General features: G+C 41.7%; 1 protein-coding gene across 7 annotated transcripts in view; it reads right to left on the bottom strand.

Moving 5' to 3' along the window:
- Positions 1-22053, bottom strand: part of PLXNB2 (plexin B2) — a 351969-nt gene that overhangs the window by 101351 nt on the left and 228565 nt on the right. For all 7 annotated transcript variants that reach the window (XM_025208550.1, XM_025208549.1, XM_006027363.3 and 4 more), the window contains one exon: positions 832-1924. In XM_025208550.1, coding sequence (XP_025064335.1) covers positions 832-1911 — 1080 coding nt within the window. In that variant the 5' untranslated portion in view covers positions 1912-1924. The remainder of the gene's footprint in view (positions 1-831; positions 1925-22053) is intronic.

The raw sequence follows: 22053 nt of genomic DNA, 5'->3' as shown, positions 1-22053 counted from the left end.
TGAGACTGGTAACACAAAAACTTAGCACTTAGTGCTCTTTAAATCTTACAGTCACATCACCTCCTTGCCCAGAATTTAAAAAGTTTGCCTACTCATCAGATACAGAATCCCTAAATTGTATTTTATTTTTTGTGACAAACATTGCAAGCAATAGATTTTTTTGGCTTCCCGGAATGCTGCAAAGGCAACATGCTAAATCACAAAAAAGAGGAAATGGAGGATGGAAATATTCTAAGTGGCTAAAACAAGGCTCTCAAACAGATGTGTTGACAGGCCAAAGAAAAGGAGTGGAAATTTATTAGGCCAGAGATCAAATGATCAAGGCATGGGCATAAGAAATATGCAGATCTTCTGCTTGGAAATTAAAAAGTCCAGACAACAACATTAAACTCATGAGCACTTAAAACCTAGTCTGAGGATTTTAACCCCCCCCTAAAAAATAATTAAGCACTATAGAGATCTGCAGCCTGACCTCCAGTGTAAAACAGGTGGTACAAATTCACCTAATCATTTCCACACCAGAGGAAAATTTTCCTTCTTGCAGAAAAGAATTTTGAACACAACAGCTTGTGATTGAAGTTGTTTTGAAGACCATCGTTCTGTCTCAGTTAAGAGAATCCAAGTGATGATGAGTTTATTACAGTAACTGGATTAGCAGCAAGAGAAAATTAACCTTACTGTATAAAAAAAGGAGAAAAACCCAAAAAACTGAATTGCATTTCTAGTTTGAAAATATCTTATCAGCATCCAGTCATCTGACTGCATGTATCTGGTCAATAGACTGAACAGAAAATTCTGAACATGGATTCTACATTTAAAGTTTCACAATACCTGTACACCTCCGTTACACTGGATGGTCTCTGATCCAAAGGCTTTGTAAAATGTTTTTTCCCCCTTTGTATAGCAATTCTCCCGATTTTCTTCCATCTTTGCGTTGATCTGCCTCAAGGAAAACACACACATGGCAGATCTTAGAGAGCCATTATCTTTGTTGACTTTGCTGAAGAGTGCAAGGAGCACTTTATCATCCTCTTCCAGATGAACTATGGTCTCTGGTAGGTCTTTTCCTGGGGTAGTAACAAAGACTGAATGACAGTGGTCATAAGCACCATCATCATCCTTACAACCCAAGACCATTTCAAAGTAGGAATAATAGTGGTCATCATTTTTGCACAGGCGTGCAATTAGTGTTCGGTTACTAGGAGGCTGTTTCTCTTGCTGATTATAAATAAAATAAACATAATCATTGTCTTCAAAGACTGTCACAAACTGCTGCATGTTTGAGGAGTGATACACTGACTTAATGGCTGTAGAGTCTGTATACGTTTCAAAAATGTCTTTCCCATCTCCCTCATAGAGCTGCCGAGTGCTAATTATAATGCCATTATCTTGGGGTCCATTCCCTTTCCCCACAAACAGCACTTGCTGACCATTTCTCAGGGATGTAATTAGGCCAACAGTTGAGATACTTTCATCATTGCTTGCCACAAAGGACTTTTCCCCACTGCTATCAATGTAGTAGGTAACATTTGAAATCTTCTCCAGTTCTCTGATATCACAAATTCCCTTAAAAAGACTCCCACACACAATAATTTTTTTCTCTTGCTTGTCTAACAAAAGTAACTTGTTGAAATTGGGAGTCAAAGTTGCTTCATTGCACTGGTTTTCATCAATAGGAGGTGTACACTTTTTGTTATCTTTTTTTGGACCTGTTTCTACAGACAGCTGTTCATTCAAATCATTTTGAAGCTGATGCAAGGCATTTACTGCTCCTAAGTAGACTGTCCCAGTATCGTAGTTCACTGTAAGATGGTTTAACTCCGTGGAACTTTGAAAGCATTCCTCAAGCTTGAATCCTAAGGTGACACAAAAACAGCTCAAAATGCAAAGTATCCAAATCCATAAAGCCATTTCTGTGTAGTGCCTAAACGGGAGAGACAGAAAATGTAAAACATGAGTGAAATAAAAAGGTTTGTGTTTCTCCCAGTTAATATTTCCCAGTTTTGCCACTGAAATACCGTCTGACTCTTGACTTTTATATTTCACTTCAAATGCTGGTGTGTGTCACAGGTTTAGCACACAGTTTATTTAAATAAAATATAACAACTGAAAATTTTATAATTTGTCTTGATTACATAAATGGCTTTCAGACTTTTCTTGAAGCTTCTGCTATATGTAATTTTGCAAGCTAACTGCATTTGAAGAGACCAAATGCTTCTCTGAAATTAAATTAAAGCCCTCTGAGACTTTAACTAGGGTCTGGGCTTCTTTTTTAAAATCTATATTCAGACTGGCTTCCCAAGCACAGATATTCTGCAGGCCTATGGCAGTTGAGTTATGAGACTAGAGAAAGAAATGTGAGCATGCCTGGACATACAGGTATAAGAAAAAAAATTATATTCAGACAGAAACCAGGCAACCAGTTTGAGTACTTTCATTTAGAAATGTAATCATATGACACTCTGGTGCCTGCCCAGTGGGGAAAGGATCTGTGGAAGAAAGGGTAAAAAAAACCACATACAGAATCTCAAGTTAAATCTGGAACTATGAACAACAACAGGGCTCCAAAAAGAAAAACAATTTAAAGCAAAAAGTAACCTAGCAAAGGACTGCCTTCTGGGAGGGTACGAATAGCACAAGGTGCCAAAGGACAGCAAGGGCCTGAAAACAGAACTATAGCCTTGTGCCAGAACAGAAGTTAAAGCTAGCAGCGATGTGAACTCTCTGGTGGGAAGGAGAAAGGAATTGCCTGTATCATCATTTGCACAAGATAGCAGAAGCCAAGAGGTGCAATCCAGCCTGTAAAAAGGTTTTGCGATGCGGGGGGAAGATCTCTCCTTACTAGAGTGAACTGTCTGCCATGACTTTCCAACAATCCAATATTTTTCGTGAATTGTGTATTTTCATAAATTGAGGCATATACTGGTAGTGCCTACTATCCCAAAATTGTCATTTATCCCCCTTTTACTTATTTAGTTCAAAGTAATAGGAAAAAAAGACAGAGAAAAGGTTAATCTCAAACGTATTTTCTCAGCTTCTCATAATGAGTCAAACCAAGCTTTTAGCTTTAAATGAGACCAAAGAAGAGGCAGCATACCACCACCAATATCAGCCTGATTCTTAGAGCACAGACAGAAGTAACAATTTTGCACAATCTGGCCACAGAAAGCGGTCTATAGCTGTGACCAAACACAAATGTGCAGCTGCAGACCATTTCAAAAATGGTTCCCTGGGCAAAAATCTGAACCCTCATTGCATGACACTATGTTTTCCATTGCATGAGGGTTCAGGTGAAGACAATTCAAAACATAGTGTCGTCTGTAACTTGTGTCCACCTGCCTGCCAGCCTCTGAGGTGTTTTCAGAATCAGAGGGGAGAAAAGAAGCAGAGGGAGTTTTGTCTGAGGGTTTTTCAGCGTATGCTGGAGGGTGGGGTGGGTATACTGGAGCTCCCCTCCACCCCCTGACATCGGGGGGCTCCAATTCACCCAACCCCACCCTTCAGCACTGGCTGGGGAACCCCTAGAACAAGCTCCCTCTGCTCGCTTCCCCCCCCCCCCATTCTGAAAAAAGCAAGGGCTGGTAGGAAGGAGAGGCCATTGCTAGGGGAAATCAGCTGCAAGCTCACAGCCAGCAGCTCGATTCCCCTCCCCTGGAACCAACCGTGAAATTCTGTTTGGTGAATTAATTGCAGTTAACACGTATGATGAATGTGGCAATTGGTTTTTGCATTAAGTTTCTGTGCGTGTTAAAAGTGCATGTGCCCGGGCTCCACTCCACCTCCATCACTGCTGCCTCTGGGCTGCCCAGCGGAGCAGTGGTGGCAGTGCAGGAGAGCCACAGGGTAGCCCGGGTGTGGGCTCTGGGCAGCTGCAGCAGGGGAGGGGGGTTTGAGCATGAGCACAGACACACACATGAGCATCCACATTTAAGAGAAGTTTCTAGTTAAATTAACTGGAACTATGTGCATGCTTCATAAAGCTTTTTTTCCTCCTCCAAATGGGTTAGATTATCTTAGACATCCATGCAGGATAATATTTCCTGCTTTATTATGTCTGTTGGCTTCACTTTCCCCCTTCAAAGCAAACTCTAAACAAAAATAAAATATGTCATGGATAAGATCCAAATCCAAGTCCTTGTGCTATATTATTTATGTTAGGAGATCTCCAGACTATTACACATGGATAGTTCCTGTTTATGCTCTAAACAAGACAGAAAATGATGGAGAAAGGGAATATTAGGCCCATTTTACGGACAAGGAATGGAGTTGCAAAGAGAATAAAAGGGTAAATTCTGCAGCACATTTTTGAAATGCAAATAAATACATTTCCATGGGATTATTCACATGCTGAGACGTTTGGCACATGCCTAGATTCTTTGATGAATCAAGGTGAATAGAGGCCCCGGGCACTCCAAATGTTTGTCTTCCTTGGTGCGTAGTGAACACCATCAGCAGCTCACACCACCAACCCACAGGTCAGTGCGACTGCAGAGTTCTCAGTGCTGCTTTTCCACACTCAGATTCCAGCTTGCCAGTTCTCCTTCTCTCTCTCTCCCCACACAACATTATCAAAATAATCTTTTTACCCAATTTGTCAGGATTAACTGAACTGCAAAAATCAGTCTTGTTTTAACAAATCTCCAACCTACCCCACATATACCCCTGAAGGAACTACCGTTACTCATTTAAATTTCAATTTAAGTTCATTTCTCTTATATGAGGAAAAAACAGCAACTCATTTACAACTGTATCTTAGAAGGATGGCAGAGAAAATTATAGAATAAAAACATTCACAAAAGCATTTTATATATTCTGTAGAAAGGCCCAAGTTAAAAACAATAGGGTGAATATTCAGCTCCACCAAAACTGTACAACTGACATCAGTGTTTTAGAGATTAAGGCAGTGCCAGGTTAACAGACAAACTGTTTAAAAGACAAGGTAATTGAATCAGAACTATCTTGTTGCTACTTACACAGCAACATATGGCACTCCAGCAGTTACATGTAGGAAGGGCAGAGTGCTTGGGAAACTCCTTTCATACAATGGCAACAATTGTTAAGATGAAGCTGTATTTAAAGTGACAAGGCTAACAGCCACCTCTCTCCCACTGGATCAGTTTTAATCATTTGAGTACATAATTATATGCTTTATTAAACCAGACCAATAACCTGCAAGTACCAGTCAAGTCCTCAAAAGACGCATTGAACATTAGAACTTCTATACTCAGACACTGACATTGTTTCTCCTAATGCTTCTCTTGTAAAGAACCTGAAGAACACGTCTAACAGCATTAATACAGAAATATCTGCAGGCTGTCTGCTGTTTTTCCTCCCAGCCTGCCCAATTCTTTCCTGTAACTCTCTGCATGAGGCTTAGCACCCTTACTCCTCTTAAAACATTTAAGTCCTACCACTTCTCCTGTCTTCAGAGAAGAAAAATCCCAGCATTTTATTAGCAGCAAGTTTGTGTTGTAAAATGTGTTGCTAAAATACGCACCACACAAGGCTGAAACCAGACAAAATGTATTCAACTTGAATTTTCGACTTGAGAGGAAAAAACCTCTTGCCAGATTTGTAAATGTGTGCTTCCATAGTTTGGGGGTAAGTCATGTAAGGACATAAAACAGACAAACTGGAAGTTTTGGGTGAATTTAATTCTGAGTTACTGTTTCATGAATTAAACTCTGTGAAAACCTGGAAGAATGCAAGTTAAATTTCAGGAGTGAGAAGAAGAGAAAGGAGGGAAAGAAAGGGGAAATAGAAAGTCTCTCATCCCTCATACTGAATGACAATCAATCATTTTACTCACCAATTACAAAGATTTGAAACAAAATTTGGTACACTTTTGTTTTAAAGAACTTTATTTACTCACATACAACATGTCCTTTCCCCCTGGATAAAAAAATAGATAAATACTTCGGTTATGTGTCTTAAGCAGGAAAGCTGATTTTTTTCTTTTCCAGAAAAGAAGCAATCCTAGAGACACTGTGCATGCCATGCAGCTGCCAGGATAGCTGCTACTTCTCTCTGGTCTCAACAAGCAGAAAAGATGGAGTCTTATGTTAACCGTCTTATAGCTGTAGATATTGGCTGAGGACTGCTGCTTGTGACATGCATAGTGAGTTGCTGTTAATATCTGAAACAGGTTTGTGGAAACAACACTTCATTTACAGGAACTTATATAAAGAACTATCTACAGTGAAGTAACAGTCTTGCTATTGCCCTGGAGAAGGTCTGGGGCCAGCCTGATGTGACAATGTCTCAGTGTCCAGGATATGTGGCATCCCAGGAGACAGTCTGGGTGAGGCAGCAGGAACTACCACACCAGGAAGTTCCTTCTCCTGGGATGCCAAGCTTCCGGAATACTCTATGCTCCCAGTAGGACTTATTACACATCATGTAATCAGACATAACTCTGGAAAAACTTTTTTTTTTCTACATTTTGCTTTCCAAAAACAAGGTGTGTTTTACTTGTGGGCAGGTTATATATGAAAAAATATGGCATTTGCATCAGATGGACACGTAAGGCTATAAACAATCATTTACACTGAAGGGATGCGAGTCTTTCAGCATTCTACATTTTCAGTCTTCATAATTTGTGTATCTCACCCATTTCATCCATAGCAGAAAAGAAAAAGAAAAAGAATATATTTTGAGCAGCAATGATTCCAACGCAATACTTTCCCCCTAGACTTTTACGTGGGAGACTGGTTTCAGAATCTGATCTGCTTGTCTCAATTAGTCTCAATCTTTCTAGCCAGCTGAACCAGAAGTGCAGATCCCAACCTTGTAATATTTAAAATTCTGGATCATATTTCTAAGTTCATGACAGGGATGAAGGGGAGGGATGGGGCTGGTGGCACAAGTGTACTGATAACATTCAAGAAATAATTTCATAATAATTTTTATGGCCATCAAATGGTGTAAAATTTATTTAATATTTTCTTCTGGGATTTTTATTTAAATAAATTACTCCCTCACAATGATGATCTGTTTAAAGAAGACCTAAGGCAGTAATGCTGGCTGTTAGGAAAGTGAGCTTAATTTAGCTAAGTCTCCCAGGAAAGTGAGCTTAATTTAGCCAAGTCTCCCATGAAGACCACAAACTACAAAATGTGTTCTGAGTCATCCTGCTGGTTGGCTAACCCAGGGACCTCGGGAAGGGCAAGGCAGAAGTTTGGAAATAGTAAAGTAAGATGAAGGCTTGGACAAGGCCACCCACAATGATGTTATGGATTTCCTTTTGGGCTCCTACCTCAAAAGTCCTCCAGGCTCACACTGTGTACATACTTTCCAGAAGGTCAGAAGAAGGGCTTTTAGGGCACTAACACTAGTCATGTTACCAACTGGAATATAACGGTCTGGTTTCTGGACTAAAAACATGACTGCATTGTAACAAAGCAAATCAAACCACCACATTCCTAAGCTGTCAATTCATACATACATACATAAATGAATAAAAATACTGCTTTTACAACAAGGTATGCAATGTTACCCAGCTCTCCATATGTCTGGAAAAACTTCTGCAAAGCAGTCTCATCTACACATAGATCAGCAAATTCTAATAGTGTGCCCATTACCACTCCCAGGTTCTTCCCATGTGATAATCTTTTTCAGTCTCAAAATAAAGTGATTGTTTTCTTAAAACTGTCATCCAGACACTAGTCAGAAGCAGTGCAGTATCAGTGCATTCAACAAAAAGGTTCAATTCTTACTGTTGAAGATAGCAGGGTTCTGTATAAGCAGAAAGGTCTGGATGAGTGGAGGGAGCAGTTTACAGGATCAGAGGCCATGTGAACAGTGCATTAACTTAATGGTAAAGTTATGGATTTTAGGGTAGAAACTGTCCCATATCAAAATCTAATCCAACCAAGTGCACCTAAATTCTGGAGCATTTAATATTCTGATCTAGATCCAAAATTTGATTCAGACCAATGGAGGAAGTGAGAGGTGAAGGGGGTGCATTTTATTTTTATACTACAAATCATTTAAAGGAAAATTAGCTATAGCTAATGAGACATAAAAACATGTACTTAAATATTTTGCAATCCACTAAAGAAATTCTAATAATGTGCTGTCTTTGCAGTATCAGCAGGTAAACAGGAAAGGACAGCATTTTAGGGATTTATAAAAATTCTCAGGAGAACTATACAGCACAGAACTCAACTCTAATGAATTCCCTAGTTTATTATGCTCACATCAGAGGGGTGTTTGGATTCTTAAAAACATTTCAATCTTTTTTTGCTGTGAATCATAATCCAAAACATTTTTTGCAATGGTTTAAAAGGCAGTCAAAACAACTCCATAAATAAGAACATCTCTCCAAGGATTCACAGTGCCAAGTACACCTAATGACAGACGGTGAGAAAAAAGCTGAAGCACTCAATGCCTTTTTTTTACCTCAGTCTTCACAGGCATGGTCAGCTCCCAGCATACTGTACAGGATAGCACTGTTTGGAGAGAAGGTGAGCAGCCCTCAGTGGTGAAAGAACAGGTTAGGGACAATTTAGAAATGTGGAATGTGTACAAGTGCATGGGGCCAGATGCAATGCATTTGAGGATGCTGAGGAAGTTGGCTGATGTGATTGCAGAGCTGCTGGCTGTCATGACCCAAAGGGTATGATTTTGTGTGCGCTTCGGCACTGCAGAATTATTTCCCGCCACATGGAGCTTTCTTTGCACGGTGCAATTCTCAGTTGCATAGAGAAAACCCTGATGCAAAGGAGTTCCCGCCACCCGTATGTAAATTTGTTTCCCACTATTGGCTGTTTCTAAATTATTCCCACATGGTGGCTAGCGATTGGCTTGCTAGCCGTATAAGAGGCTTGAGCGGTTTCCGCCCAAGTTGGAGGAGGAGAAGGAGGACTTCACATCTCGTGAAGAACTCTAAGCGCGCTGTGGAGCTCAACGAACCCAGCGTGTGCCTTAAGAAGGATATAGGGGCCTGATCAACCTCTAGCCTCTCCCCGTCGCCGAAACGCTATCCCTCGATGAACCCCTTCCCTGCGCGCTCGGTCCACGGAGCCTAACAAACTTTGTGTGTGTGTGTGTATCCAGAGCTCTGCCCGGGTTGTTTCAAGAGGCTCGAGTTTTCTACAGGTCTTGTTCGTGCGAGTTTTCTTTTCGTTTGTAACTGCAACTCAAGCAAGTTTTCCTGCCTGCACCGCGACCATCTACGGTGTAAGTAAAATAATCTTTAATCAACCGCTACGAGTCCGTGCCTAATTCTAGTCCGTCGTGCCGAATTCCCTGACCCACGTGCCAGGGCTGCTGGCCACAGCCCGCCGCGCGCCCCCGAAAGCCTCAGACCGCTCCCGGCCCGCACACTGGCCACTATCTTTGAAAATTGTGGTGACTGGGGGAGGTCCCAGATAATTGGAAAAGGGCAAATACAGTGCCCATCTTTAAAGGAAGGAGAAGGATCCAGGGAACTACAGATCAGTTAGCCTCACCTTAGTTCCCAGAAAAATCATGGAGCAGATCCTCAAAGAATCCATTTCTAAGCACTTGGAAGAGGAAAAAGTGATCAGGAACAGTCAGCACGGATTCACCAAGAGCAAGTCATGCCTGACCAACCTGATTATATTCTCTGATGAGATAACTGACTCCGTGGATGCGGGGAAAGTGGTGGATGTAATAATATACCTGGACTTTGGCAAGGCTTTTGATACCATCTCCCACAGCTTGTTTGCTGTAGACCAGTGTAGGAAATATGGGTTGGATGAATGGACTGTAAGGTCGATAGAAAGCTGGCTGGATTGTCCGGCTCAACAGGTAGTAATCAATGGCTCAATGTCTAGCTGGAAGCCACTAACGAGTGGAGTGCCCCAGGGGTCAGTCCTGGGGCTGGTTTTGTTCCATATAGATTTCATAGACATTAGGGCTGGAAGGACCTCGGAAGATCTTTGAGTCCAGCCCGCTGCCCGAGGGGCAGGAAGTCAGCAGGGGTCACATGATTCCAGCAAGATAAACATCCAAATTTCTCTTGAAGGCATTTAAAGTAGGTGCTTGAACCACCTCCGGCAGCAGTCTATTCCAGACCTTGGGGGCTGAGACAGTAAAGAAGATTTTCCTTATGTCCAGTGAGGTTGTCGTGCCTAAAATGCCCGTGTCCCTATATAGTTACCTCACGAACCGTCGGTATCCCCGACTTTCCCGCCTGCCATGTCTTGGATATTATTATTATTATATTCTAATTTGTGATGTCACTAGTTGGGAGGGCTATTCTCTCTTTTTTTTTTTTTTGTTCGCTCGTTTTTATTATGTGTTTCTTAGGGGTTCATGGGTATTATGGGTAAACTATCTCGCTCACTTCTCTGGATATTCGTCTGCACTTGAAGATATATATATATATATATATATAAACAGTCTGATTCTGATTAATACTTGTCTTTATTTTTATCTTTTATCACTCTGTACAACTTTCCTTTACATTCAGGCAAAAGCTGTCTCTTCCTATCTATCTTTCTTTTCAACCTTATCTATTATATCAACTTTGTAACTCTTCTTATATAATGATCTTATACTCTAGCTATTAATTTGGATGAACAGAATCTAGGATTCATAAACAAAGTCTCTTTTTACTTTTGGTCCACTCGCTTTTCTTTTCCTGGTGTGTTCTTCTATCTTCCAACCACACTATACACACCCTTGTTATCTTGATAACCTATGAGTCTACCTTTTATCCTGTGTATGACTGATGCCCCGAGTCCTCTTGCAGGGCTATCTGTCACGGTCACCCAGCCTGGGAGGGTGAGTAAAATGCACTTTTATCTTTTCTTTGTTTCTTTTCTAGATCTGCCAGCAGAGGATGCATCCCGTGGGGTTTTTCTCATCAAGGATCTGTCCCTCGCCCTCGGAGCTCTGTCCTCTTCCCCACGTTGCAAGACACTCTCAGGTAAGCTGTTAGTTCCTCTGGGGTCCTTTCTTTCCCCCTTCTCTTCTCCTCCAGTCTCCGCCTTTTCTCTCGTTGAAACCCCTATCTTTTCGCCACCCTCTGATCTTGGAGCTTCTAGCCTAATAAGGTAACCGCTCCAGAAGCGGCATTTTCCAGGTCTCTCTACCACGTCCGCACTCGCTCCTCCACATCCAGCCTGAAACGGTCCTGGAGGAGTTTGTGACCATTCAACCTTGTCATCCCTTGGGGTGCTCTGATGAACAGATGTTCCCCCAGATCCTGGTGAGTATCCCTTATAAACTAATAGGCACCCCATAGCCCATGCTTTTCCAGGCTGAAGAGTCCCATAGCTCTCAGCCTCTCTTCATAAGGTCTGTTTTCCTGACTTCTGATCATGCGTGTGGCTCTCCTCTGCACCCTCTCAAGCTTCTCCATATCCTTTTTGAAGTGTGGAGCCCAAAACTGGATGCAGTACTCCAGCTGCAGCCTCACCAAGGTCGACTACAACGAGAGAATGATGTTCTGGGATTTGCTTGAGAAGCATCTATGGATGCAAGCCAGCGTTTTGCTTGCTTTACTAGCTGCAACATCACTTTGATGGCTCATGTTCATCTTATGGTCAATCATGACCCCCAAGTCCCTTTTGTCCATAGTGCTAGCCAGTGTAGCGCTGCCGAGTCTATAAGCATGCTGCGGGTTTCTCTTCCCAAGGTGGAGAACCTTGAATTTTTCGGTGTTAAACACCATCAGGCTCTCATCCACCCATTTGCTGAGCCTGTCCAGGTCAGCCTGGATTATCCTCCTGTCCTCAGGTGGTGACGCTTTACCCCAGAGTTTGGAGTCGTCGGCGTACTTGGCCAGTCCACTTCCGACTCCAGTGTCCACATCATTAATGAAGATGTTGAATAATATAGGCCCAAGGACAGAGCCTTGAGGAACCCCACTGGTCACAGTGCACCATGATGATGGACTTCCATCCACCACCACCCTCTGGGCCCGACCACGGAGCTAATTCCCTGGCCACTGGATCGTGGTGAACCCAAGGCCGCAGTTGACCAGTTTTGCCAAGAGGTGATCGGGGGATACCGGATCAAAGGCTTTTTTAAAGTAAAGATATTTGACATCAATCTCCTCTCCCTTGTTCAGGTGATAGGTCACCTGGTCATAAAAGGAGATAAGATTGGTCAAGCAAGACCTACCTGCAACAAACCCACGCTGGCTATCCCTCAGGATGTTGCCATCGGCCAGTCTGTTAAGAATGGTTTCTTTGATAAACTTTTCTAAGACCTTCTCCGGGACAGAGGTCAGGTTGATGGGCCTGTAGTTTGCCGGATCCACTTTCTTGAAGATAGGCACCACATTGGCCTTCTTCATTGACACCAAGCTGTGGGGAGTAGTAGATACACGGGAGGGTAGGGCTAGGATTCAGAGTGACCTAGACAAATTGGAGGATTGGGCCAAAAGAAATCTCATGAGGTTCAACAAGGACAAGTGCAAAGTCCTGCACTTAGGATGGAAGAATCCCATGCACCAATACAGGCTTGGGACCAAATGGCTAAGCAGCAGTTCTGTAGAAGAGGACCTGGGGGTTACAGTGGACAATAAACTGGTTATGAGTCCACAGTGTACCCTTGTTGCCAAGAAGGTTAACAGCATACTGGGTTGCATTAGTAGGAACGTTGAAAGCAGATCAAGGGAAGCAATTATTCCCCTCTATTGTGCATTGGTGAGGTCACATCTGGAGTATTGTGTCCAGTTTTGGGGCCCCCAGTATAGAAATGATGTGGACAAGTTAGAGAGAGTCCAGCAGAGGGCATTGAAAATGGTGAAGGGGCTGGGGCATATGATTTCTGAGGAGAGTCTGTGGGAACTGGGTTTATTTAGTCTGCAGAAGAGAAGACCAAGGAAGGATATGATAGCAGCCTTCAACTACCTGAAGGGTGGTTCTAAAGAGTTAGAAGCTGGATTGTTCTCAGTGACAGAAAAAGGAACAATGGTCGCAACTTGCAGCAAGGGAGGTTTAGGTTGGATATTAGGAAAAACCTTCTTACCAGAATGGTGGTGAAAGCACTGGAACAGGTTACCTAGAGAGGGTGTGGAATCTCCATTCTTGGACGTTTTTAAGGCCTGGCTTGACAAAGCCCTGGCTGGAATGATCTAGTTAGGGCTGGTCCTGCTTTGAGCAGGGGGTTGGACTAGATGACTTCCTAAGGTCCCTTCCAAACCTAATTTTCTATGGTTCTCCTTTTAAATAATCATACTCCCAATACCATTCACATGCTTTTATTCCAGAAAATGAAAATGGGATAGGGATAGGTGTAAATTCTTAGATTATTGCCTTTTTGGGGTTTGATCTCTAGCTTTAATAAAGGCCTCTATTTACAGTCATTCACCCCTTTGTAGGCAAGACAAGCAGACTTGTCTTAGTTACAACCCTTTCCAGTTTTTCAGGATGCAGTTGACTGAAAAACAAGGTGGTCATATGGTATAAGTTTCACATTGTGAGCTGCTGACTCAGCATGAATTAGAAAACAGAATTGCCCTAAGGCCCAGTCCTTTGATCCATTAAGACCACATGATTTCTCTCCTTTTTGTTCCTTGATTTTTTTTCATTTGTAAAACATTTTGGAAGGGTAAGTACAAAGAATAGACAGATGGAGCCAAATCCTCAGGTTCCCTAAACCTGGGAAGAGTCAAGGCCCAAACTGGCCCCCAGCAGTTTCAGGGATACGTTGCCTTGACTGTAATGATTCTGTTTGTCTGCTATGATTCAGAGAAATGTAAGATACTCTGGTCACAACCCTTTCCCGTTCTTTCCAGGTGAAGAGATCAGAACTAATGGTATGAAGAGCTGTTCATTTCTAGTGGTGGAAATATCTGAGAAATTTTCACCAGTAGACATGCATCTGGGAGAGGAGGCAGTACAGCCACTCCCTCTCCCCTGCTCTTCCAGTTTGGGGAAGGCATAAGGAGCAGCAGCTTCTCCACTCTTTCTGGTCCCAAGAAAGCTGGGGGGGAGTGGGGGGGGGACGTGGAAGGCAAAGAATGGAGCAGCAGGAAAAGTTACCCCAGACGGGGAAGAATTGTCCTGCTGCTCCCTCCCGCCTGGGTCTTCAGGAGCAGAGCAGAGGTAGCAGCAAGGCAAAGCCCTTCACCTACTCCCAAGAAATAATTAAGAAGAGTTGAGGTAATTCCCCGGCCTCTTCCCCCACTTCTCCTTGGTCTGGAGAAAGCACAGGAGAAACTGCTGCTTGATAACTCCTGATCATGGAGGAGCTGAGCAACCAGCAGCATACAGGTATTAATTCTTGTAAGAAAAGCTCTCTTGCAGAGGAGACCTTCCAGGTAAGGACTTTCTCCCAGAAGCAGCAAGTTTTCTCTGGGAGAAAATGAATGAATATTTGCATGCCCTAGTTTCTACTGGGAGAGTGGCGATTCCCTTGTAGGAAGTCACACCTGTACATGGCCTAGGAGGTATACAACCACAGTTGCTAGCACTTGTGCAAGTCAGAGTGTTCCTTTACATGGCAAAGGCAGAGGCAGGGGAAGGGAAAGGCGAGAGGAAAGAAGAATCCCTTGCTGCACAATGAGAAGGATCTTGCAAACCCTCTTAGACAAGAAGCCAGAGAAGCTGAGGTCAGTCCATTGGTAAAGGAAGCACCACAAATTTAGAATGACTTGAGTTGCTCTGCTCCTCCCTTTGCTAATAAGGGTATAACTGCCAAAGAAAGAGAATGCATTTATACTGATAGTAAAAAGAACTCTGTGTCACCAGTCTCATGCTGTAACAATGAATTGCTTGTTTTCAATGCTAAGGTCATCTTCAAGGACTGGTTTTGGACTTCCCCTGGAGGAAACAAGTAAGGCAGCAGAACTCTTCACAACGCAAGTGAATCTGAGCCTGATTACACAGAGTGGAACATAAACTTCATAGCTTCCCTTGCCAGAATGGGTCCTCTCTTGTAATAAGCCACTACCACCCCCCCCCCCCCCCCCCACCAACACAAACAAAACCCCCCCCCCCCCCCCCCCCCCCCCCCGCAAAATCAAAGGACAAAATTTCTGGCATGTGATAAGATTTATTTTACTTTGCACTTCTGCAAATCAGAGCATCTATTTAATCTCTCCCTCATTCTGTTAAATAGCAACAGCAAACTACTCTGATCTTAAACTACGGGCAGGTAAAGCTTTCTATATTATTTGTTCTACTTGGGCAGCAGCTACAAGTAAATACTCTGTGCTGCTTTAGGCCTTACATGTGTGAACAGTCAGAAATCGCCTCACTCTGGTATAGCTGTGCAGAATGCCACACAGTTTTCAGGATAAATGGTATTTTGGCATCAGATAGAGCCCTAAATCCATTAACTTAAAATAGTATAAGGCTTAGCAGAACAATTGTGTGTAAGCTTCAATGATAGGGCTGCACATATTTATCCATTCAACTCAACATAGCATTAATAGAGCGGAATAGTTTATTAAGCCTTATACATTGCAATCATTTTCCTTATTATTTCTCTTGCTTGTCTGATAGTGTTTGCTCTGTGATTTTCTGTCTCAGTGTATTTCACTAGTCTTCTGGTTCTCATTATTTTGTTTTCCCCTTTGGGTTTAACAGGGTCTTGCATTTTTCATTTTAATGGAGTTCTTTGGCTGACCTGGGAAATTTCTAGAAGTGGAACAGAAATTATACCTAGGTCCTGAAGCTGTGAACTAAGAGTATCACAACATATTGCACTTTGGCACTTGATAATGCAAGCTCTGAAAGAGATGGGAGGAGTGTGGGGGGAAGGGAAAATTCTCTGGATGAAAAGCTGTTGAACGTTCAGAGCCAAGGAACACATAGTTGAGGAATGGGGAATTTTCCTGGCTTCTGCCTCTAGAGATAAATTGCAGGGTTTTGTCTGGTCTGTCCCACATTAAGTCTTTTTAACTTTCATTTGGGTTTTGTATGTCTGCAGTTTTGTTGCTAATTTTGTTTCCTTTAAGGCTCACTGTTGTTGTTTTTTCAAATGAGTGAATTCTTCATTTTTAAACGGTCGTTTCATTCCACCTTCTTAGACATGTTCCCCTGAACCCCCATCATAATTTTCCAGGGAGCAAACACAGCCCCTGAGATTTCCTCTCCTACTGCTGCTATTATTTCAGCATGGATACTCCTAGGAAAAAGCTCTGATGGCCCAGGAGGAGGTGGAGGAGAAAGAACAGGAACCTCAGGTGGTTTTCAACCCCTGACATGGAAGGCACTCGCTCTCTCTGCCTCATTGACTTTCCATCTATTTTCAAATCTTGTCTGAAAACATCTCTTTTCTCCCTTGCCTACACTTCTGTTTCTTCCTCTCCCTCCCTCCCTCTCTCTTTTTTTAACTTTGTAATGTATAACCCCGTGCTATTTTTTTTTAAATCCTCAGGGAGTTAGGAATGGTTGCCCCAGCTAGGAGGCATGCAGAGGCAAGTGAAGGACAATGGCTATCTGGAGAGTGGCAAGGGAACAGGTGTTCCACTTCAGTGGGAAAAGACTGAGCAGCAGGAGTGTGCAGGGTTGGAAGATGGTGTGGTGAGGAGAACAGTAAAGTAGGGGAGGGTGGGATGGGGCTAACGGGTGCAGCAAGAAACACATGGGCGGTTGAGAGAAGCAGATGAAATGAGGGACACTCATATTAATGAGGCAGAAGCAGAGCTGGGGAAATTGGAGCAGCACCAAATTCACTTACTTTTCAAGAGGATATATATCACGGGGAGAGTGCACATAGGACATAGTTGGAACACAAATGATAAAGGATTTGCAAGGCAGAGGTCTTGTAGCAAATCAGAAACACTAAAACGGCACATCAACTATAAAAAGTTTAAGGGTTAAGTTTTGGGGGATACAACCTGAAAGGAAACAGATGGGTAAAACTAAGTTACATTTAACTGGGTTTATTTATTTGTTCGTCATGACTTTTCCATTTCTGGTGGAGAGAAAAACAGCGAATAGAGCTGCAGTATTTTGACTTGTATTTACCCTTTTGTTTTTAAACACATTAAGAACAAGGAAATGAATGGAATGTTCTTGGACCTCACAGACTGGCAGTAGCTATTGCTGATCTAATCTGACTGTGCAGGAGCTACTCCATGTTTCTATTCATTGCATTCCACTCCAAATTTATACAGCCAGTTAACCAGTGACTTGCATGGATATGACAGCAACATGTACCCATGCCCATCTATTTTATGGTCTGTCAGCACTTCCATTATAAAATATTTATTTATGGATGTATAACATAGTCATAAAATGTGTTTTCCTAGCTTTAGAACTGTCCAACAGATTTTCTCCCTAGAAACATTTTCTTTTTAAAGGTAGTAAGGCCTGAGACTTACATGAGTATAACATACCATCCACATGAGTTGCTTTCCTCTCCCTGTCCCTGAACTTAGCTGCACCATTTCTAAGTTTTATGAGGGCTTGGCATTCTTGCGCCACATGTACCATGTTGCTTGCTCCTTCTCTTGCCTATCTACTTCCATTGGACCCCATGCTCTCATCCATGAATCAGATGACCATACTGAGCATGGTGAACTTTGTATTACATTGCATACACCCTATTTTGAAGTGTGTTACTGAGATTTAAGTGGTGCATAAGCTGTGTGAAAAGGCTCTCTTAAAAAGGATATGATTTTTGCTTTTCAAGATTGCTGCCAGATGCATATTTCCTCTGTTTCCTCTACTCCATGAAGGGCTTGCAAGGTCAAGTTGAAAAGTCAATAAATAAAATCTGGTCCCAGATTTAACATCTTATTGTTTTAGAGACTCCATGTCACAATACTGCAAACCCCAAGCACTCAAAAACTGTGTATCAGATCCTCAACAGATGCAAACCAAGATGGCATTTTAAACCCAGGAGAATAAACAAAAAGATTTGGGGGGGTTTATATAGGTCTGACATCTTTGAAACCTTCAAGTGACCCTCAATTTCTATATTCAAACTTTTCTCCCCAGTTATGAGTACTGGAAACGTACTCTTCTTTTGTTAAATGAAAGCTGAGATGTCCACATAGTTGATGACTCCAAAAGTCTATGCTTAAAAAAAAGAAAGAAAGAAAAAGCTTCAGGCTTATGCTAAAGTCACTCCACACAACTGATTGAGAAGATGACATATTATAGAAAGTTGTGAAATCAGTTTTCATGTAATAGAAATGCTTATTTAAGCAGTAGATTGAGAAGGCATAAAAGTATCCCACATGAGCCTGAAGGGTCTTGGGGAATGGGGGGGAGAAAACACCAATAAAATATATTAACTTCTTTCCTCAACATTGTGCCAACGTGGTTGTAATTTCTGCTTCAGAGACCTGCATACTAAGTTTTTCTCCTGTATAATTCTATACATTTCTAGCTTCCTACCCTTGAGTTTTGCTTTCATTTGAAAATATGGAGAACCCTACTCCCCCAAGAATTTAATGTGAAATTTAATCACTACTAACAAGGTAAACTAGATTTTCTGGTAAAAGCATGGATGTCCTATCATTTTAGCATATAATTATAATTAAATTCTTATTTACAAATGTTCTCCACAAAACTGAGTGGTTACTTCATGGGCATTTCAACCACTGGTATACCAGAAATACATTTTGGACTGGTGCACTTTACCCTAGCTGAAACTTTTGATGAAGCCAGTTGATGAACTTCTCAATGAAACCAGAGGCCCAGCAACCCTCTCATGAGAACATACTTCTGTGAGAGGAGACCCTCAAGTGGATGTTCTATAGTCAAGTTCAAATGGTGGAAATTATGCTGATTTCTGTGCATTTTAGATGTACAATTTAGTATCACCACCAAGAACTAGCCATTACAACCAAGAGAGAGCAATGAAAATCCTGCTATTTGCATTACTTGTTTCATTCTACATGCCCAATTATTTAGAGAGTCTTCAAAAACATTCTGGTGGCCAACTTGAGTCACACATCTGCATCTTTTTGGTTCTTAGGTTAAATGCTTCTTTTACGGAACTTACTGTGGCAACCGTTGATCCTCCTGGATCATGGTGCATGCATAACGGCCACTCAGACCTTTGATGCATGTGCCTGGGCAGGAATTTTTGGAGGAGTGGAGGCTGCCCAGACCTTTGTTTGGTGCCTCCGTGGCTGTAGTTGTACGCGTCTGGGAATCAAACCCAAGTCCCCTGTGTGGTAGACAAGGATTCTACCACCGAACCACAGGGGACTCTTGGAACTTGCTGTAGTGGTCAGATCTCTCACCCTGTATTATACAACGTTTGCCCTCTACATCTGGCACTCTGGCATGCAAGTCACAAATTTGAATATGTAATTTCTGCTCAATATAGTTAGACATTTTATACAGCAGATAAAACTCCAATTTGAAATACCAGTTTGCTTGAAGTCTAATACAGGATATAATTATCCCAAACATAATCAACATGCATAAATACTTTCTCTGAGCTGAAAGCAAACAGGCTGAAAATGTACAGTATAGAACTATATTAGGATGAGAAGCATCTGATGTCTCATAGAAGAACAATATACCCAGAAGTATGATTTCACTTTAAATAGCACTTGCATTTCTCTTTTATAGAACTGAACAGGGGTTGGCAACCCCCAGGATGCATGCCAGAGCATAAGACATGAAGCCATTTTGCTCGTACACCATAGTTGGCCTGGAGTCTGGCTGAAAATGTAAAATGTATGGTAGTTTGCACTGAGAGTTTCATGACAAGCAGTTGCAATTTATTAAGGTCTTGTCTCTAAACCGGTTTTGTATTAGCATCTGTATTTACCTGGAATTTATTTAGACAGGGTAACTTGTCATTTGATATTGTTAAAGTGTATTTCTGCTATTGATTCCTGCAAAGCTTGGGCCAAAGGGAAAAAAAGATGATACACAGATAGAATATCAGCACTGTAGTCTAAGAGATGGAGCACTGCATTCCCATATTTTTGGCATTGCATTCCCGTATTTCCAATACTGCCAACAATGGGCTGTGTAGCTTTGGGCAAATGATAGCTTTGTTGTTGCAATTTCCTCATCTGCAAAATAGGGATAATAGTGCTTATCTTCGTTTGCTAAGTGGTAAAGGATAAACAGATAAAATGCCATATGAAATAATTTTTTATTTTACTGTGATACTTACGAAAACTCTGATTGCGCAACTTCATTTTCCCCAGGTGTGTACACCTTCATGCTTTATAGCGTTCTTAAATTAAGGACTATATTGTTCCTTACTGCCATTCTTCCACCACTGTGGTCATAGACCACAGAAAGGCCTAGAGTACCCAGGACAGTGCTCCCAGCAATACTGGCTAGCGTGTAAGCTCTGTCATCACTGAAGTCTAGGATTTGGTATTTGACTGGTCAAATAAAGTTTGGTCAATTGACCAGTCAACTATCAGTCAAAAATTGTAAAAAAATTGCTGATAGGTTCAAAGAATACACAGAAAATGCACAATTTTTCCATTAAGAAATGTGTCAAAAAACAAAAAAATGATTTAAAAAATGATTAAAGGAAAGATAAAAAAAATCATATTTCTGTCAAGAAAACTAGAAAAAAAATTAGGTTTTTTTGTAAAACTGCTATAATCTTTGACCTGTCAAAAATGTACAGTCAATTGACCAGGCAAATGACAATATCTGACCGGTCAATTTACTGATTTGCCAACCTTACAGAAGTGCTCTTCCTTTGCACAGGCAGTCACCACTGCTGACACTAAGAGGAAATGATAGTTTTACTTGCCAATCACACTGTGCTTAGGTCCTGCACACAGGCAGATACAAAATGATAAAGGCTTTCTTCACACTTTCTTGCATGCTAACCCAAACTAGCCATAATTTCTTGTCAAATGGGGCCTGTAAAGTGATAAACAATGTAAGTCCAGGAAAACCAACAGTTCTGCAATTGGCTGAGAAGTGATACATATTCAGAGGTGGTGGAACAAGGTTATTCACCCTGGGCAAGAACAGTTGCAAGAACATCTGTGGCAGCTTGGGCAACCATGGTGGCTCCATTCTTGTGCCTCCTCCAAATTGCCACCTAGAGCTTGTGCCCCAGTCACCCACTCATAATTATGCTACTATACATATATACCCCACCAAATAAAAAGTCATTCTATTTGCCATTGGTGTCTGACCTTGTTATCTGAAAGCACCCTGTATGTGTGCAATAGCATGCAGTCTGATAAGGCAACAATTCTATGTAAGCTTGCCACTGACTTCAGAGGGAGGAGGAGAAGCAGGGTCATATTGAACAAGACTATGTTAGTCCCGTTCTATATAACTTTTACTTTTTGAACTACAGGTGAGATACTGTAGCTGACTGTAAACCAATGCAAGGTGAGATAGTGAGCTGAGTGAAAACTGATGCAAATCTCTAAAAGCAGCCAGAGTTGCATCTAGCTTACACTGGTATATCTTGCACCTCTAACATACTGAGTTGTACCAATTTAAACTAAATGGTCTTATGAAGTGAAACCAGTGCAATTGTGTTTACACATCTACACATCTTTAGATTTAAAACCCCCCACAAAGATAGAAAAAGCATCAAAAAAAGTTTATGTGAAGTATGCCAAAGATGGTACAAGACTAATTAATTGCTTGTTTTGAACTGTATTGAGAGGCTGACCACTCTTTGGGATAAAAAATACAAAGGAAAAAAGAAGTATCACGTAACTGAATAGGAAAGGGAATAGGCCTAAGAATTCCCTCTGTCTCGTGTACTTATTATTTCACTGAAATAATTGATCCTCTTTGCTGAAGAGAGCAACACTGGTGGGACTTAAAGCCCAGGCTTTAATGAAGTGTTTCTCTGGCAGTGTACTTATACCATGCATACTCCCATTGCACAGTGCTTTCAGCCAAACTGTCAGTGGTTTAACATTAAATATGGTGAGTGTACTAAGGAGGTTATCGTTCAAAGGCAAAAACCTGGCCATCTTCCCCAAATTCTGCCATTCTGTAAAGTCATGTGACATCAGGGAAAAGGAGAAAGTCAGATCATCCCTGTTTCCATGCTTATAAAACTCATTTATATCCAGGGAAACTCCAAAGCTGAAAAAGCTCAGTCATTGAGCAATGTCAAGTCATTGTTAGATCTGAGCACATCAGGAAAAAATGCAACTGGCCAATTAAGTGATTAAACAAACTTTCTTTCTCCTTCTTAAAAACAGCTCTG

The sequence above is a fragment of the Alligator sinensis genome, unplaced genomic scaffold (genome assembly GCF_000455745.1).
Source record: "Alligator sinensis unplaced genomic scaffold, ASM45574v1 scaffold660_1, whole genome shotgun sequence".
Taxonomy (NCBI): Eukaryota; Metazoa; Chordata; order Crocodylia; family Alligatoridae; genus Alligator; species Alligator sinensis.
Note: the sequence above shows the minus strand (reverse complement) of the source record. Positions and strands in the feature narration are given on the sequence as shown.